Here is a 22,257-nt window from a genome sequence, read left to right as displayed (position 1 = left end):
CACTTATTGTCCAATACGGAGCACCAACCTAATCCACTACTTTTACTGAATAGTATGAATTTAGACCATTCATCTTTGGTCATTGGATACATGTTTCATCATTAGAGAGATGCACATCTTTCATGTAAATAAAAGAATAGTTGCTTTGCATAATCATTACTGACATTATGTTATGTTATCAGATATTAGCATTGGGGACATTCTCTTTGGCCCTATATAACAGTTTTAACTTGGTATTATTGTCCCTATATATCAGTTTTAACCTGGTATTATTGTCCCTATATATCAGTTTAACCTGGTATAATTGTCCCTATATATCAGTTTAACCTGGTATTATTGGCCCTATATCAGTTTTAACTTGGTATTATTGTCCCTATATATCAGTTTAACCTGGTATTATTGTCCCTATATATCAGTTTTAACTTGCTATTATTGTCCCTATATATCTAACCTGGTATTATTGGCCCTATATATCAGTTTTAACTTGGTATTATTGTCCCTATATATCCGTTTTAACCTGGTATTATTGGCCGTATATATGAGTTCTAACCTGGTATTGGCCTTATATATCAGTTTTGACCTGGTATTATTGGCCCTATCAGTTTTAACCTGGTATTATTGGCCCTATATATCAGTTTTAACCTGGTATTATTGGCCCTATATATCAGTTTTAACCTGGTATTATTGGCCCTATATATCCGTTTTAACCTGGTATTATTGGCCCTATATATCAGTTTTAACCTGGTATTATTGGCCCTATATATCAGTTTTAACCTGGTATTATTGTCCCTATATATCAGTTTTAACCTGGTATTGGCCCTATATCAGTTCTAACCTGGTATTATTGTCCCTATATATCAGTTGTAACCGGGTATCGGCCCTATATACAGTATGAGTGTTAACCTGGTATTATTTGCTCTTTATATCAGTTTGAACCTGGTAGTATTGGCCCTATACTCAGTATATCCCATATCGGTATCAGTATATTCAAAATGTTGTCCTATATAGCCAACATATCTCTTTGTCATTCCTTCGGATTAATTAATAATGGGATGGAGACAACAAACTTTATTTATTAATTCATATGTTAATATGTTAATGCTCATAAAACACACAAAACACATTCATCATTTTGACAGCATTCCTGGTTATTGATCACTTCCTCTCTCTGTTCTACAGACAGCGTTCCGTCAGACTTGAAGGATCCCTTCTACACCGACCAGTATGAGCAGGAACACCTGAAGCCTCCCATAGCCAGCCTGCTCCTGTCGGCAGACCTCTACTGCCGCACAGGCAGCCTCATCCTGCAGGGCGACGCCGCCCAGCCCCTGCCGGGCCACGAGGCCGTCATCCAGGCGCTGGCCCAGAGGGGCCTCTACGTCACCGACCAGGAGCGGCTGGTCACAGAGAGAGACCTGCGCAAGAGGCCTCTGCAAATGGTAAGAGAGATTAGGGATTTCGGGGGGGGGGGGGGATGGCAAGAGGGGGGTGCCAATTTTCTCCGCGTTTGTTTTGGTTTGGTTGTAGAATGAGGGGATGTCTTTATTTTTATTTTTATTTTTTTGATCTTTTTCCTCCGATTTTCTCCCATCCCAATGTTTAGTCGTTATGCCAATTCCCAATCCCCTTCCTGGTCGCTGCGCACTTACCCCCCACAGTCGGTCTGGGAGAGTGGAGGCTACCACATGCTTCCTCCGACACACGTCCAGCCAATCAACCGCTTCTTTTCACCTGGCAGCGCGGATTCTCACTGAGAGGGCGTAGCGTGTGGAAGGATCACACTATCCCACTTAGATCCTATCCGCGCTTAGCAGGCGCCCCGACCGAACTGTAGGAGTCGCTGTTTACAACGACCCGGACCCACCCCGCCAGCTTCTCCCACCCTCTAATACTGCCAATTGTATTAGTGTGAACGGCCAGCCAAGCTGGTGACAACCCCGGAGCTGTGAGCTGGATTCGAACAGGCGAATCCAGCCGCTCCGGGGTTGGTGACGAACGCAATCTCCGTTACGCCACCTGACCGCCCGGGATGTCTTTATTTCTATTGTTTTGTTTAATTTAATTTCTAACTTATTAGAAATAGAACCTTATTTCTGATTCAAATTCAGGACATGTGTCTGACCCTCTCTGTCTGTGATCGTCGTCCCACAGCGTTGCTTGCTTACGATGGGCAACAGAATTGCTGTATTTGGCTTGTTTTGTCCAAATCATTAGTGTTGTGAAGGATCAGATTAAACCGAATATATATATTTATTTATGGATATATATTTAATAGTATTTGTATATCGTTTGATATCCCTTGTATATTCTTTGTACATATACACTGAATATCCCTTTAGTCTACTACAGCCCATAATAGTTCATTCTCTCATTGGACAAGAACCTGGCGCCTGCAGACAGGCCCCTTGAGTCAAGTTCAATAGTGCCGACGAACATGTCCCAACTAGCCCCGGTTCCGCGTAGGAATACGGCTACCGAAATACGAATGGTACTATTTGTTCACCGTGCATATAAATAGGGCGCAAGTAAAGTAGAACTTTCTTTTAGTCCATTAGTCCTTTACCCTCCAACCTAGTAACAGACGTGAAGCCTCACCCACGACCCACGTGTGGTGCAGTATGGCCTATTTTTGGCCCCAGAATAGGCATTGAGACCTCGTGTAAATTCATAGCTGAATTGTCATAGTTTGGCACTGTACCGTCGAGTGGGACGTATTTCTATTAAGTAATAATAGTCTATTATGTATGGTGCATCGTTCGGTTAAAGTTCTAAAGTGAGCAGCACCCCCATCGTTTCCTCGCGTTATCTAGAGTCTTAACCAGGCTGGGCAGACCACGCGTGGTGCTTTCATCCGAGGAGTTCTGGGCGAGGACGAGTGGACCTGCACATTGGATTACCTACCCGGACGACTGCTGAGCCTATACGGCATGGAATATCTATTTGCTTTGGGTGCTTTGATTTGTGGAGCAGATAACAGCCAACGCCAGTGAGTGTTGGAATTACCCCCGAGAGGAGCCCAGGTGAGACGGCGCTCAACCCAGACCGAGGCCGCCTCGCTTCTCCTTCGTTGTGGACCTACAGCTACCGTCTACAAGAGGGCCCAAGTGTATTCATCTGTGGATCAAGATCCTGCGGGCACTGTTTTCTGTACCTGAATTCTCCCCAGGAATCGTTGGCCAGATGGGATGCAGCTGACGGCTCTCCAAACCCCCCCCCCCCCTTACTGACTTACAACCAGCAGGACCCCTTTAGTATCCCGCTATAATCCTTAAGTACCATCGCTATAGTTTCCCTAAAGAACCGGGTTGTATACTTGCTTCCTGCGTAACCAGAGATTGGACATTCAGTGTTGATTTGCCTACGAATACTCATTTGCCTTACAAGTGCATTCAAATCATAAATGTAATTAAGTGAATGTTGTATATACCTTTTGCTATATTAAACCTTCGCCTGTTATATTTGTGTGGACCTGATTTCATATGTGGGAAAGTGTTCATCATACTTAGATATCGTGTACTGGATGGCCAGAAGTTAAAGTACATCAAGCGGTAGTGGTTTAATGATACCATACTTATCAATACAGTCAGGGAATTGTACCCCTCAGTTACAATTGGTCCTTCGAGCCGGAGGGTAACTAGTGTAATATTAATATAGTGTTATTAATATTGAAATGGCCTATGATGAACACTCCACGAAACGGTCCTCCTAACGTAGAACGCCCGCGGCGCAGACGACAGACACCTCAGTACTTAGAGGATTACGCTGTCAGTCAACTACCTAGCCTTCTACAGACGGTAAACGCGGTAAAAGTAGAAAGTAAAATTATGTCTGACCTTAACGACCAGGTTACCCCGACCACAGAGGCCCTAGTGGGTTCTAATGTAACTGACCAAGCTCACGGTGGGGACCAGGAGGGAACAGACATGCCTTTACCCCCCGCCAATACCGAAGAAGTAGTCCCCGACCAGCTCCGGGAGGAAGACAACCCTCCAGAGGTGGAACCCTGCACGGAACAAGATGAGGAGAGCGCCGAGGAGATAGAGCTCCAGGACTCCCCAACGAGGACAGCCAGGAGCGGCTCACCTCTACAAGCGTCTTCCCCCAGCGAGGCGGAGAGGATGCTGTCACAGGCGTTCCTCGTCAGCCTGACAGCCTCTACCGAACGCGATCGACTCCAGGGTGAACGCGATCGACTCCAGGGTGAACGCGATCGACTTCAGGGTGAACGCGATCGACTCCAAACACAGCAACGGAGCGAAGAAGAGCACATACGCCTGGAGATGAGACGCCTTCAGACGGAAGAGAATATGGCAAGAGACCGGTCCGACACCCAGCGCGCCGCTGACGGTGCCCAAAGAGAAGCAGAGCGCGACATCGCTCTCATCCAGCGCGAAGCCGAGCGCGACAGACTACAAGCCGAGCGCGACAGACTACAAGCGCAGCTAATGGAGCAGCTGATCACCAGGGCAACACCCTCTCCCTCCGCCAGGGGTTCAAGGGCCTCGTCGAGACAACAGTCAAGGGCAGCATCCCCTAACCGACTAAGCGACCCTGAACTTGACCACCAGAGAGAGCCTATACCCCCTGCAGACCCCCTTCCCCGACCGGTCCAAGCGAGACCCAGCTACAAGGAAGGAGCAGCATACACTGCGGAGAGGCTAAATAAACGACTACAGGATCTAGAGGACCTGACAGAAGAAGAAGAGGGAGAGGAGGAGAACCAAGCCCGACGACAGCACAGTACTCCACCGGACCAGGAGGTCCAGTACAGCCCAGGCTATACCCCCGCGGCGCTGCGCTACAGACCCCCGACTCTATTCACGGGTGAGCATGACGCACGACCAGCCCCGAGGAACAGCACCTGGACCAGCGGGCCATGGTACCCTGCCGGTACCAGCCCACAGAGAGGCGCAAGAGGAGACTCGCCTAGGAGGCCTCTCTCCCAACGCTCACCGATGTGCCAGCCATCCACGGCGTCATACATTGGCACACCGACGTTTCCAGACTTCACCCATGAGAATCGAGCACAGTACACGGAGCTCCGGATGTGCTTAGAGACAATGATGGTGGATGTCGTTGACGAACGCCACAAGTATGCAATATTACTGAAGCACCTGAAAGTACCCCGAGCGCACAATATAGCGCTAGCCTATGCTACCTCTACGACCCCATACACCGCGGCTCTAGCAGCGCTGGACCAGAGATATGGACGTATATGGGATTACGTAATCCAAGAGATAAGGCATATTGACCGCCTACCCCCAGCAACAGACAATCGCTCACTAGACGACCTGTCTATAAAAGTGAAGTCCCTGGTAGGGATGCTGGGAGCGCAACGAGAAAAGGGTATGCACGAGCTATACGCCAACTCTAACGTCGAGAGGATTTTAGAGAAGCTGCCGCCCGCCAGACAAGAGCGCTTTAGGCGGCAAAGAGACCACCGTGATCCTAACGGTCCCGAACCATCCCTCCTCGATTTAGCCGACTTCCTGACGAGAGAAGTCAGCAGCCTACGCTTGGATACATTCGTGCGGAGCACACCAAGCTCCAGAGAGGGACCTAGGAGAGTAAACGATGGAAGAAGATCAGTGACTGTCATGCACCAATCAGAATCAGTACCGAGCAGTAAGAACCACACTACGCCCTCGAGAAAAGAGAAGTGGAAGATGGTGTGCCCGTACTGCGAGAAGGAACACTGGCTGTCACAATGTGACCTGTTCAAGAAGATGAATGCAGAAGAAGTGAGTCAATGGATAAAGTCCAACAGGCGCTGTCACCGATGTGCGCGCAGTCACATGGCAGCCGAGTGCCGCCTAAAGAAGAGGTGCAGTCGGTGTGACGGAGCCCACCTAGATGTCCTACACGACAGTAACAGAAGAAAGCCTGCACCTGCACCATCGAGCAGCACAAAGGCAAGTGTCATGTACATTGACCCCGCTAGCAGCAGCGGCGCCCAGGTGCTCTTAAAGGTAGTCCGTGTAACATTGAGCCACCAAGATAAAGTCATGGACACTTACGCCGTCCTTGATGACGGGTCAGAGAAGACCCTTCTCCTCGCATCCGCTGCGGCCCAGCTGGGACTGCGGGGGAGCGAGAACCAGATGACGATTCGGACAATAAGAAGAGATTTAAAGACGATAAAAGGCGAGAATGTCTCCTTCACTATCGCAGCAAGCGGGCAGCCAGAGAGACGGTATAGGATTACAAATGCTTCACCAGCCAAGAAATAGGACTATCACAGTACACCTACCCCATCGCCAAGCTGATGGATAAATATGTGCACCTGCGTCAACTACCTATCCCGCTCATAGACGGCGCCACCCCGACCCTGCTGATAGGCTCCGACCATGCAGACCTCATAGTCCCGATAGACCGGGTCCATACAGGACCCAGAGGCTGTCCTGCAGCAGTCGAGACCCGCCTAGGATGGACACTACAAGGCCCCCTCGCTAAATCTCTCAACCGAACAGCAGCCACTAGCTGCCTCCACTCCAGAGTGACAGAAGAAGACACCACTCTCCTGCAGCATGTCGAGAGGCTATGGACACTAGAGACAATGCCCTTTAAGAACGAAAAGAAAGACATTCGTTCTAAAGAAGACATTTACGCCATAAACCTCCTCGAGCAAGGGACAAAGAGAGTCACAGTCGGCGGAGTGATGAGATACGCAACTCCACTCCTGAGGCGAGAGGGAATGCCCACCTTTCACGCCACGAAAGAAGCTACGGAGCGGTATCTATTGAACACAGAGCGGCGCCTAGCCAAAGACCCCGCTCAAGAGAGTGTGTACCGCGCTGAGATTGAGAAGCTAATCACAGCGAGACACGTAATGAAGATTGACATTAAAGAGGTCCGACACAGTGTGAAGAACAGTTTCTACGTGGACAACTGTTTACAAAGCGTTTCGACCCAAGAAGAAGCCGAGGCTCTCCTACTCAAGCTACGCGCCTCCCTGATCAAAGGCGGCTTTGATCTCAGGCAGTGGGCCAGCAGCGACCCGCAAGTATTGCGCAGCCTCTCCCCCGCGGACAAGGCAGCCAGTAGCGAGACCTGGATGGCGACCATCCCAGGAGAAGCCCAAGAAATGACACTAGGACTAGTCTGGCGCTTCAAAACAGACTCGCTCCACTATAGACACAAACCCCTGACCACGGAGCAGGGAAGGTCGACGGCGATACCGACCACCAGACGGAGTGTGTACAGAACACTCGCCAGACAATATGACCCGTTGGGATGTATTCTACCTTACACCACCAGGGCAAAGATGATTGTACGAGCACTATGGGACAAGGACCAGGGCTGGGACGACCCAATACCCGCACACCTTGCCTCCACATGGAGAGAGTGGGAGACGGAACTCCGCTCACTCCCAGGCGTCAACATACGCCGCAGCTACTTCCCACCCACAGTGAGGCCAGAGACATGCAAGATGGATCTACACGTCTTCAGCGACGCCTCCGAAGTAGCCTATGGATCTGTGGCCTACTTGCGTGCCCAAGAGAAGGGAGGAGAGATACACACCGCTTTCATCCTGGCTCGCTCAAGAATAGCCCCACGAAAGCAACAATCTATCCCGCGTCTAGAGCTCTGCGCAGCCCTAGCAGGAGCGCATCTAGCCACGTTAATCCAACGTGAACTCACCATCCCGGTGCAAAGAACAATCTTGTGGTCAGACTCTACGACAGTACTCACATGGATCAAGTCTGATTCATGCAGATACAAGGTCTTCGTGGGAGTCAGAGTCACAGAGATTCAAGAGTTAACAGAAGCAGCAAGCTGGCGGTATGTGGACACCAAACACAACCCAGCTGACGTCATCACCCGGGGAATGTCCCTAGATGACCTCACCCGTCACAACATCTACAGTGACGGACCAGAGTTCCTCAAGCTCCCGGAAGAAGAGTGGCCTACGCCCACCCCACGGGAAGCGAGTAAAGAGGAGGCTGAAAACAAGAAACCTATGTTCTGTAGATTGAGCACAGTCGCCTCCACAGCCCCCAACATAGATGATTGCCTCACCCTACAGAGTGCGCAGATAAAGACATTCCTGTGGCACCACCCAGAGATTCAGCCCACCACTGACATTTCAGCAGCTGACTACGAAGAAGCAGAACTTCTTCTACTACAACGAGCCCAGAGAGACTCGTTCCCCGATGAGCTAGACTGTCTACAGGGAGGAAAGCCCGTCCCATCAGACAGCAGACTGCTCCACCTGGCACCCGAGAGTGACGCCCATAATCTCATCAGAGTGGGTGGTCGTCTGCGGAGAGCCCCCGACCTACCGGATGGCTGACCTACCTCCCTGACCTGCCTCCGACTCGGCGACAAGCCCTTTCACTCCACAGGCATGGACTGTTTTGGCCCGTTGTATATAAAGAAAGGAAGAGGAACCGAGAAGCGGTGGGGTATTGTATTCAAATGCATGACCACCAGAGCGATACATATCGAACTCCTTCGAACCATGAGCACAGACTCATTCCTTATGGCCTTCCGAAGATTCACATCGCGGAAAGGAAAACCGTCTACATTGTTTTCTGATCACGGGACAAACTTCAAAGGCGGAGAAAGAGAGCTGAGAGAGAGCTTCCAAGCTATGGGCCCAGAACTTAAGACCCACCTCGCTCCATCCCAGATTGACTTCCAGTTTAATCCCCTGAACGCACCCCACTTCGGTGGAACCTGGGAACGAGAAGTACGTTCTATAAAGACAGCCCTGTACGCCGTGCTTGGGGCCCAGACTGTGGCGGAATAAGTCCTAATGACAGTCCTCACGGAGATCGAGGGAGTATTGAACTCCAAGCCCCTCGGTTACGTCTCAAGTGATGTAGCAGATGTCGACCCAGTCACCCCCAACACACTCTTGATGGGGCGGCTGGACCCCGCGCTACCCCAGACAATGTACAGGCCTGAAGAAGCGAACGGCCGAAGAATGTGGAGGTACAGTCAAGTACTGGCTGACAAGTTTTGGAATAGCTTCCTACTCCACTATCTACCGTCTCTACAGACCCGCCAGAAGTGGGTAAAAGAGAGAGACAATTTGACAGAAGGAACAGTCGTCATGATTATCGACCAGTCACTACCCAGAGCTATGTGGCCGGCTGGCCGCGTAAGCAAAGTGATCACCGGTGCCGATGGCAAGGTCCGAGCAGCTGAAGTGCTCGTCCAAGGGCGGACTTACACACGACCCGTGGCGAGGCTAATAGAACTGCCAAGACTCCCAGACACTATCGATGACGACCATGACCCCATGACTTTGTGAGTTGACTGACCCTTACAGCGGACCTTGAGTGGTAGACAGTGCGGTTAATCTGTCTCTGCTTAGCTAATTAGGTGGGACTAATTAGGGGGCGGCTGTTGTGAAGGATCAGATTAAACCGAATATATATATTTATTTATGGATATATATTTAATAGTATTTGTATATCGTTTGATATCCCTTGTATATTCTTTGTACATATACACTGAATATCCCTTTAGTCTACTACAGCCCATAATAGTTCATTCTCTCATTGGACAAGAACCTGGCGCCTGCAGACAGGCCTCTTGAGTCAAGTTCAATAGTGCCGACGAACATGTCCCAACTAGCCCCGGTTCCGCGTAGGAATACGGCTACTGAAATACGAATGGTACTATTTGTTCACCGTGCATATAAATAGGGCGCAAGTAAAGTAGAACTTTCTTTTAGTCCATTAGTCCTTTACCCTCCAACCTAGTAACAGACGTGAAGCCTCACCCACGACCCACGTGTGGTGCAGTATGGCCTATTTTTGGCCCCAGAATAGGCATTGAGACCTCGTGTAAATTCATAGCTGAATTGTCATAGTTTGGCACTGTACCGTCGAGTGGGACGTATTTCTATTAAGTAATAATAGTCTATTATGTATGGTGCATCGTTCGGTTAAAGTTCTAAAGTGAGCAGCACCCCCATCGTTTCCTCGCGTTATCTAGAGTCTTAACCAGGCTGGGCAGACCACGCGTGGTGCTTTCATCCGAGGAGTTCTGGGCGAGGACGAGTGGACCTGCACATTGGATTACCTACCCGGACGACTGCTGAGCCTATACGGCATGGAATATCTATTTGCTTTGGGTGCTTTGATTTGTGGAGCGGATAACAGCCAACGCCAGTGAGTGTTGGAATTACCCCCGAGAGGAGCCCAGGTGAGACGGCGCTCAACCCAGACCGAGGCCGCCTCGCTTCTCCTTCGTTGTGGACCTACAGCTACCGTCTACAAGAGGGCCCAAGTGTATTCATCTGTGGATCAAGATCCTGCGGGCACTGTTTTCTGTACCTGAATTCTCCCCAGGAATCATTGGCCAGATGGGATGCAGCTGACGGCTCTCCAAACCCCCCCCCCCCCCCTTACTGACTTACAACCAGCAGGACCCCTTTAGTATCCCGCTATAATCCTTAAGTACCATCGCTATAGTTTCCCTAAAGAACCGGGTTGTATACTTGCTTCCTGCGTAACCAGAGATTGGACATTCAGTGTTGATTTGCCTACGAATACTCATTTGCCTTACAAGTGCATTCAAATCATAAATGTAATTAAGTGAATGTTGTATATACCTTTTGCTATATTAAACCTTCGCCTGTTATATTTGTGTGGACCTGATTTCATATGTGGGAAAGTGTTCATCATACTTAGATATCGTGTACTGGATGGCCAGAAGTTAAAGTACATCAAGCGGTAGTGGTTTAATGATACCATACTTATCAATACAGTCAGGGAATTGTACCCCTCAGTTACAATTAGTGACATTCTTCTTCAACAATTAACTCCATATCATGTTTATAATGCTTTCTCTCATTTCTTCTCTTTCTCTTAACCTCCTCACCATCTCTCATTGTCTCTTCTCTCAGACCGTATGCACAGCACATCTTTGCTCTCTGATGCTGAGAGCTCATAGCAGAGAATGTGGGGGACACCATTACTTCTCGTCTGCGTCTCAATAGGAGGCTTTTATTGCCCTAGTGAATCGCTATTGAGGAGTGATTAGCACACAGTGTGCCACCGTGCCCCCAGTCTACTGTTTGAGGAATCTCACACTGATTTTAGTTCTTAAATATGCTAACGCAAAAGTTATTCAAATTCATTATTTGGTTGTGACACCTAGCCTACATTTAGTTCATTTTCCTTTGTTGTTATTTGCATTGACTGTTATATATTCCATAATATAGGACTACATGGTAATTTATCTTATGTAAACTTTGGCAATCTAGAGATTCACTAGACAACATGTAGCCTTATAAATTATAATATTGTAGGCCTACAGCCTCTATAGATTCACTGGACAACACATATTCTTATATCTTATATGATAATGTAGGCCTACCGCCTATATATATTCACTAGACAACATGTAGTCTTATATAATATTGTTGGCCCACAGCCTCTAGATGACTACAGAGCCTTTTTATTATACGCTCAAGTAGCTGGCAATGAATGCCCTTCAGCTTAGCATGCTGTCTCTCTCCTCTCCTCCTGTCCTAAGCTAACCGGAGCATGATAAATTACAAGCCCAGGTGATCACCTCCAGCATGTACCAATGTCAGCATTCTTTCTCATGACAGTCCTTATGAGCTGTGTTTCCATGTGTTGTGGGTGATCGCAGGTGTGTGTCTGTATGCGCTTGTGTGTGTGCGTGTCATGGGTTATGTGAATCATACTCTGCAGCATCCATACTACTGAATGTTTTGAACTTCATTCTGGATTCTAACATATTACTGTCTGTCAGCGGAGTTTGTTCACTTGTCCAAAGAAAGTGATATTACATCTATTATTTGAGTGAGCAGGCATTCTCAAAATGTGAAAGGAAGCTGTGAGAGGAACAGTATACAGTTTCTACAGTAGAAAAAAAAAATTGAATATCAAATATACTCTCTTGAATGGTCATTTGGCTGGTACCCCTACTACGATGGCTGCCATAGAATGTGCCATAGAATGTTAATGTTGTCATGGAAATCAGACACTTAGAAAGCTGATGTACTGCTGATGCACAGTCTCATGTACAGCATAATCGGAATTCTATGGCGGGCATCTTAGGTGTATTAAAATAAATGACCATGACTACAGGAAAAGCCCTTTCTATCCTTTCAAGTTATTCTCTCCCTCGCTCCTTCCCTCGCTCCTTCCCTCCCTCCATTATCCTACCCTTACCTCCCTCCATCCTCCTACCCTTCCCTCCATTCTCCTACCCTTCCTTACCTCCCTCACTCCTCTCATCTCTCGAGGAGGCGCAGGCTGCTCTGGTTCGTCTGTGCATGATTAGCAACAGTGCAGTTGTTGTCATAATTAGAACTCTGTTAGAGTCTGGGCTCAGCCTCATGTTGTTGTCATAATTAGAACTCTGTTAGAGTCTGGGCTCAGCCTCATGCAGATATTTCACAGCTGAATGTCAAGTTATCACCGCTGTTATTTACAGCAGTGCAGTCTAAGGCATTCTGATTTGTTGAATGTAGAATGAGGGAGTTGTCAAGTCCTGGATGATGCACACGCTTCTATAAGGCCTTTCCAGTGCTAAGACATAAATGGCATTACATTGGAATGACTGCATACATTTTCCAGTTTGGGTGACCCAAGTGGGAATTGAACCCCTAACCCTGGCAGTGTTAGTGTCATGCTCAGAGTGCCAAGCTACACAAAGGACCATAGACTCTGTGCTATCTCTGATGATGATGATGATGAATAGTTTTATTTTCGGTCTTTGTTTACAGATCAAAAACACACATGTGGACTTTCAAAAGAAAAAGAAAAAAATCACAAATCACAAATGTACATATTCAAAGTAAGCTCACACACAAAATACAAACTCAATGACCGAAAAAGGAATAGGCTGAAGCACATGCTTATTTTTGCCTATCCTTTACAATTCTTAAAAACTAAATATACTTTAATATAAGAAAGAAACATTTAAAATATGCTGCAAGATATATATTTTTTTCTTTTTCTTTAAGAGAAAAAAGAAAAGAGAAAATAAATGTTTGATGTTTTACTCAAAATTGTACTCCTGAATTATTCTTAATATTACAGAGTATTATTACTCTGATGAAAGCTCAAACGTTTCGGCTCAAACAAGGGACTAAACACGTTTCGCAATTATGCCACATCAATGTGGAACGCCCTACCCAAAGCTGTAAAGGAATGTGAATCACTACCCACTTTCAAAAACACTCTCAAAAAACACCTACGTGAGACAGCAATTCGAAACTGGCTGTTGTGAAGGATCAGATTAAACCGAATATATATATTTATTTATATATATATATTTAAATAGTGTTTGTATATCGTTTGATATCCCCTGTATATTCCTTGTACAATATGCACTGAATATCCCTTTAGTCTACTAAACAGCCCATAATAGTTTCATTCTACCATTGGACGAGAACCTGGCGCCAGGTTGCCATACCCCTAGGTTCAAGTTCAATCGTGCCGCCCAACATGTCGTGGCAAGCCCCGGTTCCGCGTAGGAATACGTCTGGCGAAATACGAATGGTACTATTTGTTCATAGCGCATATATATATGGCGCAAGTAAAGTAGAACTTTCTTTTAGTCCAGTTCTTTACCCTCCAACAGAGTGACAGACGCGAAGCCTCACCCACGACGCACGTGTGGTGTAGTAAGGCCTACTTGGCCTCAGAATAGGCATTGAGATATCGTGTGGATTAATAGTTGAATAGTCATAGTTTGGCACTATACCGTCGAGTTGGACGTATTCTATTAAGCTAATAATAGTCTATTTATGTATGGTGCATCGTTCGGTTAGAGTTCTAAAGTTATCAGTACCCCCATCGTTCCTGACGTTATCTGGACGCTTAACCAGGCTGGGCAGACCCCTAGTGGTGCTTGCATCCGAGGAGCTCCGGGCCAGGGCGACTGGACCTGTATATTGGATTACTCTACCCGGACGACGGCGAGCCTTCCACGGCTTGGATTATGCTTTGGGTGCTTTGATTATTCCATGGATAACGGCCAACACTGCGGAGTGTTGGAACTACCCCCCGGAGAGGACTCCAGGTGAGACGGCGCTCTACACCAGTGAGGTCGCCTCACGTCTCTCCGTTGTGGACCGGCAGCTACCGTCCACCAGAGGGTCCAGCTGTATTCGTCTGCGGACCGAGGTTCTGTGGGCACCGTGTTCAAGACTTTGAATTCTCCCAAGAAATCGTCGGCCAGATGGGATACCGCCCCCCTCCTACTGTCTTACAACCAGCGGGACCCCCCCCCCCCCTTAGTGTATCCAGCTATAATCATTTAAGTACCATCGCTATAGTTCCTAAATATCCAGGTTGTATACTTACTCCCTGCGTAACCAGAGATTGGACATTCAATGTTGATTTACCTACGAATACTCATTTGCCATACAAGTGCATATTTCAAATCATAAGTGTAAACAAGTGAACGTTGTATATACCTTTTGCTATATTAAATATTCGATTTGTACATTTGTGTGGACTTCGTTTCATCAGGTGGGAAAGTGTTCATCATACTTATATCATGTACTGGATGGCCAGAAGTTAAAGTACAAGAGGTAGTGGTATTAGATACCATATCTAACAATACAGTCAGGGAATTGTACCCCTCAGTTACACTGGCCCCTACAAATGTCCTAACCTAGTTGTACAGTAAATTACCAAGTAAGGCTTTGTCAGTATTCCAATGTACAGTGTAAAATGTGTGTGTCCCCCCTACCCAACCCCCCCCCCCCCCCCCCCCCACCTCCAATGTACAGCCCCCACCCACCCACCCAACCCCACCCCACCCACCCAACCTCCTCCAATGTACAGTTTCTACGTCAAATGTATATACACTCTTTTTCTGGACACTTTTGTATCACAAACAGTACTGTATTTGCAAATCTGAATAGTCATAAATGTATAGATGTAGCAGTACTGTCTATCTGTATGTCATGTATGTCATATATGTTATGATGAATTGAAAATGGGGGACCCTGATGTAAACAAGACGATCTGCATCCCCTTAACAATTGTATGTATTGAGCTGTACTGTACTGTACCCATTCTGCAATCTGTTAATAAACTTTTCAATCAATCAATCAAAGGTATTAGATATTTCAATGGTTTTTAATGATTTTGAGTGTTTAGCCTTCAATTTGTCTTCAATGTGTATACCGTAGGGGCGATGGGAAAAGCATTTCAGTTAGGGGTTCAATTCCCAAGGGGTTCACCCATACTGAAAAAAATTATGCACTCAAGGTTCTATAAAGTGCTTTGGGGGAAAACATCTACCAAATGGCATATGAATTCATTGCATGTCAAATGAATGTAATGTGTTCCATTACAAAAATGGAAAGGCAAAGGCATTGATTGAGATTGGTCTCTTATCATTTCATTCTACACATTATGAGACACGTCAACTTTTTATATGAGTTGACGTTGCTGCAGCAATGAAATGACAGCTCAAGAGGTTCTGTCATCTATTATTTAAGGTACTATTTTAAGATGAGGTTGATGAGTTGACAGGAAGAAGGTGTCCACACGGAGCTCTGTGTGGGTGTGTTGAAAGTCAGAAATATGCTGCCTGAGCGAGAACGTTTTTATTTAACGAGAACATATATTTAAACACCTTTGCATTATGAGAGAGAGACTTGTTTACCCCAGTAGTTTTCCGTTCGATGTTTTCTGATTAAACCTTATGACATTTATTTTCTGTGTTGCTTTTAAAGGAACTCTGCAACGTTATGGGCAATGCGCTTACCGTCTTCTTTAGAGTCGGACAAGAAGATAGATACCGATTTCCTCTCTGTGCGTTCAGTAGAAAGCTATCCGGCACAAATTGGCACAAATGAATGGAAGCGGATAGGATACGGACCAGCTATCCTATAGCTGTTGGCCAAAAGCACCTCTCCCAGATTTTTAGGCTAATGGTCTGTATCCACTTCCATTCACTTGTACTAAGCTAGGCTTGGGGGGGCAACAGTGGCTCAGGAGGTAGAGCGGTCGTCTAGAGCAAGACACTTAACCCCTAACTGCTCCTGATGAGTAGGTTGATGAATGCAGTCCATTAGGCTAGCTTGCAGTCGGATAGGAAATTGGTATCTATCTTCTTGTCTGACTCTTGAGAAGACGGTAAACGTATTTTCCATATTGTTGAAGAAGGAGCAGCAGTTTTGGACACGTCTGTCTCGTTGGGGCAATGTCTTATGTAAGGACAAATGTCGTGTCAGAACATTTCATATGACATTTTCACTGGGCTGGCAAATTGACTCACTGCATTGCAGTCCCTCTCTGTTAGTCTGTTTTTCTCTTTTCCGTTTCTTCTCACTATCTCTCTCTCTCTCGGTCTCTACTCTCTCTGCCCCCTCATCCCTATTTCTTTGGCTCTGTGTTGGACCCACACATCTGAAGACTGAAGCGCCAAATTGCAGCTGCCTTTCGCCCACACACCCACGTGCACTCTCTATTGCTCACGTTCCCTCACACCTATATTGCTCTCAGTATAGTGCTCTTATAGAGAGTGGAGGGGCTGAGGTGGAGGGGGTCTTTGAGGGAAGGGAAGGGGGGTGGGTGTCAGATCTGAAAATACAGTGTTATTCTAAATAGTGCACTTTTTAGCTTGTGCGAGATGTACAGTAATTGTGAGGACGATGGCTGATTATTTTTAAATGGTACGAGTGCTTTTGGATGGAGACCGAAATAACTCCCAAGTTTGAGTTTCTGACAAATCAACAGGGCTTTGTGTTAGTAAATGTGGACAATCGATTTTTAATTACTGATATTTTGATTACTGCCATAAGATACTTTTGGAAGTGAAAGAAAAGGAGTACGCTCATCCACGACCACGAATAACTTAATGAAACAGGTACTGTACAACAAGTCCGATTTAAAGAAAGGTTGTGTCCACCATGCACATTATACGGTGGTCCCAGGCGTCACCTTGTCAAACATCGTTCCAGTCTGGTGGAGTAAAGCAGCAATGTGGGCGTCTCCATAAGGCCATAATTGCCCACAGTGGAGAGGTTTGAAGTGCTCCCTTGTAGCAGAACGCATGGTACATTATCTGTCTCCACGCAGGGGGCTGACTCACAGGGGCGACCCTTACAGTCCCAAGTTATCATTAGCTGACAGATGACACGTCAGACCCATTGGAGGGCTAGCTTGCGCACATTCCATGAGAGAGAGAGAGAGAGAGAGAAGCTCGCCCGCCTTCCCCAGAGAACCCTCAGATTTATTCTCTCGTCGACAGTAATGTTTTCCTTATCAGTACGAGGATCAATTCTGTTCCAAACCGCTCAGGCCAGACTGTATATCCCATGTTTAATGTTTAATATTTAATAAGCATGTAGTAAATAGGTCATATTACTGCCAGAGCGTTGTGAAATATAGATTATATCTTCTCTATGGTGCATCCTCTGAATGCTGAGTACAGGCAGTGTGTTTTATAATGACCGTAAAAAAAGGCAGGTTAATAGTAGCAATAATGAGAGAGAATCCCACCCTGCTAGCAAATATTATACTAATGTGCATGGAAGGGGATTTACCTTGAGGCTTGGATACGGTCCATACTGCTGGAGTGAATAAATAAAAAGAAAAAAGTGGATTTATGCTAAGAACGGGAAGATATATAGTGCTCAAATTGAATGCAGAAGTTATTTGAAAGTGAGGCAAGTGAAATATGTGCATTGCAGTGTAGGAGGAATGTATTGTTGTGAATGGGGGAAACATGTGGAGGCATGTGGTGCCTTTTGTTTACACGTTAGTGGGAAACAAAGCTGTTTACAATTAGCTAAACGAGCCAGCTGATGCAACAGAACTATTGCTTCCCTGTCAGCAAATGGCGCGTGTCACATAAAGCTTGAGTACATTTTTGGAACAAAGGAGGTCTGAATAAATGAGTAATTCATTAGTGATATTGAAGAGGAACTACGCCTGATTTCAGAATTCATACGTGTTGTTCCTGTGGTCTAAGACAGAAGAGAAATGTTAGTGAAAATGAACAACTCTCTCCCAAATCCCCAGTGCCCCATAGACAATGAAGAACTGATACCACTACTATAGAATAAAACAAACGTTATATGGGTCCATACAATCAATCTCCCATTCATTGTCAATGGAGCTTCTCCAGACTTCATACTTGATAACATCACAAGTTTTGATTCTTGCTTCTCTGGTTTCTGGCTTTGTGAGAGAGTAGCTGTTCACAAATATTGATTGAACTTTCCTAGGCCATCGAAATAACATATTGGAATTCTTATTGTGGATGGTGTTCCCCTTTTAACACTTTGAGCGCCACGCCTTGTTTTCCGTTTTACCGCTTGAATGCCACCATCGGCGCCAATGTTAACGTTAATATCGCCTAATCTATGTTTTAAATTATGTCTATGTGTCTAATCTGCCCATCGCATTATCAAAGACTATTTTCCAGTCAGTGCTGTGAAGGCAGATTGTTTTTTTATCGCGTCGTTTCCGTTTCAGAGCAGTTAGAAAAGCCCCCGTTTTGATATAAAAAACAGCTCATTCTGGAGCATTCTATGAAAATCGTCTTTTAGTGGAATATTCCACAACGTTGATATTCGTCGGCCTTTTTATGAATCGTTTTCAAATAAACGCTAGATGATCAATATTATACGTGCACGCAAGCACATTACGGCCGCGCACTGATAATCGCTCCGTTGATTTCCTCACAGACTTTTACAGTGAAACCGAAAGAAGACATTTCACAAAACAGCTTATAACTTCATCAAACTTACTCTGATTATCCTACCACTGATAACATAGAGTCCTTACCTGACATCAGATGGTATCCAACTGGTATATTCCAATTCCTGATCACCATTCGAAAAAATCGATACGTGTATGGATCCAACGCGATACAGTAGAACTCCATGATCCGCGGGGCTCTGAGGCTCCAGAATGAACTCTGGTAACCCCGGCTGGATCAGTGAACTGGAAAATGTGGAGTACTGGATTTTTTCCCCCATTCATTTTCATTGAGTCCATTCCAAAATCACTTATGTCATCTGGGAGACGACAGGGGGCGCTTTTTTCCACAGTGATCGCCGGCGGCCCTCGGCTATACTCGGCTATACTCGGGTAGGCTCGGGTGATGCAATCATTTTTCAGATCGCAAAAAAAAAAAAAAAAAATCCGAGAAATCTCGTGAGTGGCATTCTACGTCACTATTAAAAACCCGAGAAATCTCGTGAGTGGCACTCAAAGTATTAATGAATAGAAATTACAATTCAAATGAGTAATGAGATAAACATATTGTCTGAGCTCACCTGTTTCTCGGTAATGTGGGACTGTAATATAGCTGCCAGTGTCCCCATGTAATGATACCATCAGTCCTCCTAATCTACCCCACAATACAAACTGTTTTAACACATTCTCTTTTGCTGTTAGCTAGCCTTGACGTAAACATTAGCTACCAAAAATGTGATAATAATATTTTATTCTTAGTGTTATCTGTAACATTTGAAAGCTGACATAACTGACACCACTCCACTGGCCAAACTGATGTTGTGACTCCTATTGTTCTGGACCGGGCCAGATTTCACACCTCCACTGCCTCCCACTGGGGAGACTTTTTCATCTTACATTTTTATTCGTCCCAAATGCCCCAGCTCCATCCGATTCCTTAGCTTTCACTGTTTACTTATCATGCATTGCAACACTAATATATGGGCAGTACCCCAAGTCAGACTGCCCATATAAAAATGATCTTGGGGGTCTTAGGGCAGTAGCCCCCGACCCCCTCCCTGGGGCAGCACTTAAGTTAAGTACCCTCCCTTTGTTCACTTTGGGAGCTAGCCAACATCCCCCGAAATATAACACCTGAGTGCTGGTTGAGTTCTATAGTGGCAGAGGAGCAGCAGACCAGCAGCAGAAGTGGTTTGAATGTTCAGTGCTGCATCTGTACTGTAGACTTCTGTATATTTTTACTGTATATTTTATACTAGAATGTATATACATAACATATGAAATGTGAATCCCGGACCGTACTTTATTATTATTATCTTATTCTTAGGCTTATTTTATTCTTTATTCTTAGGCAATTTTTTTGTTATTCTTATTCGTGACTTTGTTCTGTCTACCTAAATGTTTACTGTGAGCGATTTGTAGTGCCAAATTTCCCTAGGGATGATTAAAGTATTTCTATTCTATTCTATTCTATTCTATTCTATTCTATTCTATTCTATTCTATTCTATTCTATTCATAAACCATGATGAAATGGCATGTTATAACGGTCACAAATGTGCCTATTCTATTTCTGTGTTGTTGTTTGGTTGCAGTGCTGTGTTTGGTCACTGGGTGACGCTCCATTGTTTGTGCCTAATGTAGCTACAGGTTTGGTTTTATATAACCTGAGCCAGTGATTTCACTTCCTGCTTCACCTGACGTCTGACAGCAGCGTCAAGCGTCAACTTGTTTTCATAATTAGTTCTCTAGTAACGATGTGGCTAGTGTGTAGTGATCACCATTTAATTGATATAGTTGTGTACATCGTATAGTAATAGTCATCTTTTTATATTGTTGTTAATAAATGGGTATGTACAGAATCCCAGAAGATACAACGTCTGGTGGGCTACTTGCTTAAATCCTGGTGCTATTGTTTTCGTTCTGACAAGTTGATGTTACACAGCCAGACACCGTTACAATGTGATCACATGTGTTTACAAGTAATACAAATGTCATAATAAACCATGATGAAATGGCATTGTGATCACATGTGTTTACAGGTAATACAAATGTCATAATAAACCATGATGAAATGGCATCGTGATCACATGTGTTTACAGGTAATACACATGTCATAAACCATAACGAAATGGCAATGTGATCACATGTGTTTACAGGTAATACACATGTCATAAACCATGACGAAATGGCATTGTGATCACATGTGTTTACAGGTAATACACATGTCATAAACCATGACGAAATGGCATTGTGATCACATGTGTGATCATTGTCGGGAAAATGTAAGATCTTTGTTTTACACAAGGTGCTGGTCAATTAAGCACTCAAAGCATTAAGTGCTTTGAGTGTCTAGAAAAGCGCTATATAATGCAATTAATTATTATTATTATTAAGCTTACATTGATATAAACAGTAAATCAAATAAATAAAGAGAGATTCATTCAGTGTTCCCCGTGGATAAAGGGATGAGAGGAGGAGAAGGGATGAGTGTAGTATGAGGAGAATGCACCTCTCCTCCCCAGTCTCCCTCCTGCTGCCTTCCATCCCTGCCCATGTTGAGCAGGCGCTCCGTTGCCATGGTTACACCTCCAGCAGGCAGGGCATGTGTGTGTGTGTGTGTGTATGTGCTTGCATTGTGTGCTGTATGAACTGTATATGTGTGTAGTGGGGGTTGTAGTGGTGATGAGCTCTGAGGCAGAGAATACTGAATGGTTGAATCCATACAAGGAGCTAGACAGCATATCTAAGCCCCTGCATATCACACACACACACACACACACACACACACACACACACACACACACACACACACACACACACACACACACACACACACACACACACACACACACACACACACACACACACACACACACACACACACACACACACACACACACACACACACACACGTGAGCTAAAGTAAGTTCCCCCAAACCATGTGCCATGCAGGCAGACAAAAATAATACTTTTCAACATGAATTCCTCTCTTCCTATCCTCCCTCTGCCACCTGATCTTACGACAGGAGGATGGGTGTAAGCGGTAAAGTGGAATGAAGCAGAAGCCCATCCACAGTATTTCCCCGTCCTCCTCGGCCAGCTAAGACACGACCAGCATGTCACACTGGCAGCCAGCGGCCACTCTCAGCCAGCCGACCCAACATGGGCGGGTGAGCACGTTACGCAATGTTCTGACTTCTGAGCGCCTTCTGCACAGGCCGTTGTCAAGTCGCTCCCGCTGGAACCCAGCTGGCGGCAGAATGGCCACAAAGGCATTTCCTCATGTTTTATCAAGCCTTTTCGTTCTCAATAATGTTTCATAACTTAGACCGCTGTGTCTGGTACAAATGTCAACAAACATGAAAGTAGTCATAGTCGTAGATATGACATGTTCTGCTCTCTGTCCATGTTAATAACGTTTGGAATGAAGGTTTTGAGATGTTTTTGTCTACAGTAGCTTGCAGGTGTAGCATCGGTTAACATCTGTGTTTTATCTGCTTCAGGTAATGGTTCCCCACCACAACTCAACTATCAAGTAGAGCCCGACCAATACTGGACTTATCTGGCCGATACCGATGTTAACTTTCTACAGAGGAG

The 22,257-nt window shown here is 45.6% G+C and overlaps 1 protein-coding gene across 1 annotated transcript in view; it reads left to right on the top strand.

Annotated features, from left to right (window-relative positions):
• The window catches only part of camsap2a (calmodulin regulated spectrin-associated protein family, member 2a), a 102,813-nt gene that overhangs the window by 9,208 nt on the left and 71,348 nt on the right, over positions 1-22,257 (top strand). The window contains 1 exon segment of the mRNA XM_084307969.1: positions 1,180-1,439. Coding sequence (XP_084164095.1) covers positions 1,180-1,439 — 260 coding nt within the window.

Source organism: Notolepis coatsorum (genome assembly GCF_963971535.1).
Source record: "Notolepis coatsorum genome assembly, chromosome: 2".
Classification (NCBI taxonomy): Eukaryota; Metazoa; Chordata; class Actinopteri; order Aulopiformes; family Paralepididae; genus Notolepis; species Notolepis coatsorum.
The sequence above is the reverse complement of the archived record's forward strand: the minus strand, read 5'-3'. Positions and strand labels throughout refer to the sequence as shown.